Below are 6,000 nucleotides of genomic sequence, written 5' to 3'. Positions count from 1 at the left end.
TAAGCCAGTCTCATTTCTTCATGGTTTTCTGCCTGCTTTATATTCGTTGGCAGCTGATTAGACGGTGCCCACTTGATTAAGGGTGGGTCTGCCTTCCCCAGCCCACTGACTCAAATGTTAATCTCCTTCGGCAACACCCTCACAGACACATCCAGGATCAATACTGCATCCTTCAATCCAATCAAGTTGACACTCAGTATTAACCATGACAGGGGGGAATGAGATGACACAAAGGATCCCTTCTGGCTCTCATGTTCTGTCACCACCTACTTCAGGAGAGAGATGCACAGTGCAGGGAGGATGAAAGTTAGAAGGAAAAGGCAAGAGAAATCAGGAGGGTTTGGTATTCAATGCGTGTTCATTTATTTTACACTTACAAAAGAAATCGCCCACCCCTTTGCCCCATTCCCCCAAAACAGTCTCTTTTTACAAACATTTAAAAATTAAAACCAAATGAAGATAGACAAGTTAATTTCAGTACAATTATTTTTCAGTGTAGCTGTCATAATTAGAGTTTAAATTTCCTACAAGTGACCAATGTCCAAGTGACTTATAGGGAAATCCTGATTATCGGCCAGAGGAAATTCCATATTACAAGTTAGCAAATTCTAGTACAAAAATAGTCCGTGTGTTGGAACAGCTTTCCTTTTACATAGGTCTCAGGTCAGTCTGCTGACTGCATAATACCTAATGTTTCCAGATTCTCTCTCACAAATGGCTCAATCGTCACCGCTGAAGCAGCACGGCACCTGCAGCAGCAGGGGTTAGTGTCCACCTTGGGGCCGTGCTGGAGACGGCAGGCCTGGGAGTGCCTTGCTGGCCCCAGGGCACCTGGGCAGAGCTCCAGCCCTAGCTCCGCACGCGGGGCTAGGAGGGAGGGACAAGCTTCCCCCTCCTGAGGCAATGCCAGGCCCAGGACACAGGGCACATCTGCCCAGGGAGCTGGGCTGGCGCTGGTACAGGACAGCACATCTCCTGCCAGTGTCTCCTCCCCCTACAGCCTGGTCAGGTGAGAGGTGGCCCTGCGTGTCATCAGCGGCGAGAGTGTGGCCCTGCCCTTGCTGCAGCCAGGGCAGGCCGGGGCAGGCTACTTGTCCCTCAGGATGTCGAGCTGTTCCTGACACTCGGTGAAGAGGCGCTGGAATCGGAGGTTCTGCCCGATGACTGGCAGCAGCTCCTTCAGCAGCTCCCTCTTCCGCAGACCCTGTGGACAGAGTGACAGCTGAGTGCAAGTGTCAGTGAGGAGACCTAGATTGTGGGGACTTTCCTGGCCGGGCAGAGAACCTTGTGTCTGCTCACGGGAGAAGGAAAGAACAACTCCTCTGCAGGTGAGAAACTGTGAGAGAGCTGTGGGGCAAATGTGCAGGATGAAGTGGCAGGTGGAGTGGGAGCAACACAGCGTGGGGATAAAGGAGGATGAGACCAGTGCTCCTCCATCTGTGGGCACAGTCACTGCTGACCTTACAGTGACTGAGCAGGGCCCTGACCATCCAGGGCAGGATGAGAGTAGAACATCAAGGCTTAGGGTCAGGTGGCTGGCCATTCAGGAGGGGCTGTTCCCTCATGCTGATGTTTGCCAGGGGTTTGGGGTCAAGCCCCAGGGCAAGGACATGCCTGGGGGGTAGTGACTGGCTTTAGTTTTCCAGTAAAACAAATGAGGTACCAGTATCCCCTGATGTGGAGGATGTTTGGATGCTGACGAAACTATGTTTAGTTGCCCAAACATCCTCCACGTCAGGGCATATTGGCACACCACAGTCTGAAACAAGCATTGCCAGTTGGGGTCTCTGCTGCACAGACCAAAAGAGCAGACTCCTGAGCAGTACGGCTGCTCCAAAGGGAAAACTACCAGTCAGACAACTTTAACACTGGAAGAGAAGGCCTAAGATCTTGAATTAACAGTGACAGATACACTTGCAACAAGACTAGAAGTGACAGTAAAGAACAAGTGTAAATAGGAGGTTTGAGTAACACAGTTGTTAGAGATGGGATAAGCAGGAGAATGGCTGCTGCTGACAACCAACTTTGATGGAGAAGCAGCCCACGCTCCAACAGGGAGGCTCTGACACCAGAGTGCTGTAGTCAGACCAGAAATTGTATGGTTATGCAAAGCCTGAAATGTTTACTATCTGGTCCTTTACAGAAAAGTTCGCAAACTCCTAAAATACATCATGTTTTCTGACTAAAATAATTGAGTAAAACTCACAAGTCAAAGGGGAATTCAAATTAAGTGAAATTAAAAATGACTTACAAGAGAACGGTTAAAAAAAAAAACACAAAATACTCCAAAAGTGGCGAGACTCAGCAAAAGTGGGCACTTTAGAGGCATTTAGAAACAACAGCTTATACTGTATTAGAGAACATGAAAGAATGACAAACCAAGACTCCAACCTAAAGCCATCAGGGGAAAGGAAAAAAAAAAAAAAAAAAAAAAAAAAAAAAAGACTAAAGAAAAAAACACCACCAAAAAAACCCCATTTTTTAAAAAAGGAGATAATAAACATTGAAATAAATAAATAGAAAACAAAGATTTAATAGAGAAGATTTATAAAAACAATTTTATTTTTTTTTTTTTTGAGACAGGGTCTAGCTCTGTTGCCCAGGCTGGAGTGTAGTGATGCAACTGTAGCTCACTGCAGCCTCAACCTCCCAGGCTCAAGTGATCCTCCTGCCTCAGCTACTCGAGTAGCTGGGACTATACGTGTGTGCCACCATGTCTGGCTAATTTTTATATTTTTAGTAGAGCGGGGTTTCACCATGTTGGCCAGGCTGGTCTCAAACTCCTGAGCTCAAGTGATCCTCCTGCCTTGTTCTCCCAAAGTGCTGGGATTAAAGGCATGAGCCACTGTGCCTGGCAAAAGTCATTTCTTGAAAAGACTAATAGAGAAACGTCCGGCAGGATTAATCTAGAAAGAGAGAGAAAGCTTAAAGAAATAATATTAGAAATAAAGAAGAGACATACCTACAGATATAGAAGAAAGAAAAAGTTATGATTACTATCAACTTTATGCTAAGAAATTTGAACATTTAGAGAAAATGGAGAGATTCCTAGAAAAATATAATGTATCAAAACTAGCTCACAAAGAAATAGAAAGGAAGAGTTAATTATTACCACAAAGAAAACATCAGGAATACTATTTTAAAACTGACATCTAAGAAACTTCCAAGGATGAGATTTTCTCTTTGTCTTTCTCACAGTTTGACTATAATGTGTCTCAGTGCAGGTTCCTTTGGGATTTTCCTACTTAGAGCTCACTGAGGCTCTTGTATTAGTAGATCCACATCTTTCCTCAAATTTGGAAAATTTCAGCCAGTATTTCTTCAAATACTCTCTCTCTCTTACACTTCCAGAACTCCCATTATGGATACATGGGTATACTTGGATGGTGTCTGATAAGTTTCTTAGACTCTGTTTGCTTTTATTCATTCTATTTTCTTTTTGCACCTCATACTTGACAGTTTCAAATGACCTATTTTTAAGTTTGCTGATTCTCCCTTTTGCCTGCTGGAGTCTGCTGTTGAACCCTTGTAGTGAACTTTTCAATTCAGTTATTGTATTTTTAAACTCCAGATTTCTGTTTAGCTCTTTTTTTGGAATTTCTTTTTTTTTTTTTTTTTTTTTTTGAGACGGAGTCTCGCTCTGTAGCCCAGGCTGCAGTGCAGTGGCCGGATCTCAGCTCACTGCAAGCTCCGCCTCCTGGGTTCACGCCATTCTCCTGCCTCAGCCTCCCGAGTAGCTGGGACTACAGGCGCCCGCCACCTCGCCCGGCTAATTTTTTGTATTTTTTAGTAGAGACGGGGTTTCACCGTGTTAGCCAGCATGGTCTCGATCTCCTGACCTCGTGATCCGCCCGTCTCGGCCTCCCAAAGTGCTGGGATTACAGGCTTGAGCCACCGTGCCCGGCCTTTTTTTGGAATTTCTATCTCCTTGTTGATACTCTCATTTTCTTTTTTTTTTTTTTCCTTGAGATGGAGCCTCGCTCTGTTGCCCAGGCTGGAGTGCAGTGGCGTGATCTTGGCTCACTGTAAGCTCCGCCTCCCGGGTTCACACCATTCTCCTGCCTCAGCCTCCCGAGTAGCTGGGACTACAGGCGCCAGCCACAAAGCCCAGCTAATTTTTTTTGTATTTTTAATAGAGACAGGGTTTCACTGTGTTAGCCAGGATGGTCTTGATCTCATGACCTTGTGATCTGCCCGCCTTGGCCTCCCAAAGTGCTGGGATTACAGGCATGAGCCACCGTGCCCGGCCCTCATTTTCTTTTTTCTTTTCTTTTTTTTTTTTTTGAGACGGAGTCTCGCTCTGTCGCCCAGGCTGGAGTGCAGTGGCGCGATCTGGGCTCACTGCAAGCTCTGCCTCCCTGGTTCAGGCCATTCTTCTGCCTCAGCCTCCTGAGTAGCTGGGACTAGAGGCGCCCGCCACCTTGCCCGGCTAGTTTTTTGTATTCTTTTGAGTAGAGACGAGGTTTCACTGTGTTAGCCAGGATGGTCTCGATCTCGTGACCTCGTGATCCGCCCGTCTCGGCCTCCCAAAGTGCTGGGATTACAGGCTTGAGCCACTGCGCTCGGCCTCATTTTCTTTATATATAGTTTTCCTGATTTTGTTTAGTTGTCTGTATTCTCCTTGAGCATTTTTTAAGACATTTATTTTAAAGTCTTATGTCTGCCGGGCACGACGGCTCATGCCTGTAATCTCAGCACTTTGGGAGGCCAAGGCGGGCAGATCACTTGAGGCCAGGAGTTTGAAACCAGCGTAGCCAACATGGTGAAACCCCATCTCTACTAAAAATACAAAAATTAGGCCAGGCACGGTGGCTCATGCCTGTAATCCCAGCACTTTGGGAGGCCGAGGCGGATGGATCACTTGAGGTCAGGAGTTCGAGACTAGTCTGGCCAAAATGGCGAAACCTCATCTCTACTAAAAATATAAAAATTAGCCAGGACAGGACTCCATTTTCTCTAAATGATCCACCTGCATTGGCCTCCCAAAGTGCTGGAATTAAGGCATGAACCACCGCACCTGGCAGTCCTTTTACTTTTAAGCTATTATATTATTACATGTAAGCTGGGTTTCTTATAAGCAATGTACAGCTGGTTGTTTTTAAATCTGATCTGATAATCTATGCTTTTTAATTTAGACTTATATTTAATGATTATTGATATATTAGGGTTTAAATCTACCATCCTATGTATCTGTTTTTCTGCCTTCTTTTGAATGAATTTATTATTTTTCTATCATTCCATTTTGTCCATTTGTTAGCTTTTTAGCTATAGTTCTTTTCACTGTTTTGGGATTTGCATGTGTATGTGCATGAGTTTTATGTTTTGGTTTTTTTTGGTGGTTGCTCTAGGGCATATAACATACAGTATATAACATACGGTACATGGCTTTACTTATCGTAGTCTCTCTTCAACTATTATGATATCACTTTGCATAATGTGTAAAAATCTTTTAATGGTATACTTTCATATCCCCACTCCTGGCCTCTGTGATACTGCTGTCTGCTGTCATGCCACTTCACTTCTACATATGTTATAATTACAAACTACATTTTCATTATTTGGCTTAAAAAGGCAGAACTCTTTGACTTTTTTTTTTTTTTTCTTAAGACAGGGTCTCGTGCTCTGTTGCCCAGGCTGGAGTGCAGTGGCATGATCTTGGCTCACTGCAACCTCTGCCTCTCAGGTTCAAGCAATTCTCGTGTCTTAGCCTCCTAAGTAGCTGGGATTACAGCTATGTGCCACCATACCCAGCTAATTTTTGTATTTCTAGTAGAGATGGGGTTTCGCCATATCGGCCAGACTGGTCTTGAACTCCTGGCCTCAAGTGATCGGTCCACCTCGGCCTCCCAAAGTTCTGGGATTACAGGCGTGAGCCACCGTGCCCAACCAGAACTTTTTTACATTTTGACATTTAGATTAACACTTTTGACATTTAATTCTTAACCCTTTGGAGGTATATTTTTATGAACTGAAGATCTACTTCTCAGTTACATATAAATA

The 6,000-nt window shown here is 44.7% G+C and overlaps 1 protein-coding gene across 1 annotated transcript in view; it reads right to left on the bottom strand.

Annotated features, from left to right (window-relative positions):
- Positions 1 to 339: 339 nt before the first annotated feature.
- The window catches only part of LOC126929776 (protein HIRA), a 100,445-nt gene continuing 94,784 nt past the window's right edge, over positions 340 to 6,000 (bottom strand). The window contains 1 exon segment of the mRNA XM_050746435.1: positions 340 to 1,204. Within this exon segment, the coding sequence (XP_050602392.1) occupies positions 1,088 to 1,204 (117 nt within the window). The 3' untranslated portion in view covers positions 340 to 1,087.

The sequence above is a fragment of the Macaca thibetana genome, chromosome 10 (genome assembly GCF_024542745.1).
Source record: "Macaca thibetana thibetana isolate TM-01 chromosome 10, ASM2454274v1, whole genome shotgun sequence".
Lineage (NCBI taxonomy): Eukaryota > Metazoa > Chordata > Mammalia > Primates > Cercopithecidae > Macaca > Macaca thibetana.
Note: the sequence above shows the minus strand (reverse complement) of the source record. Positions and strands in the feature narration are given on the sequence as shown.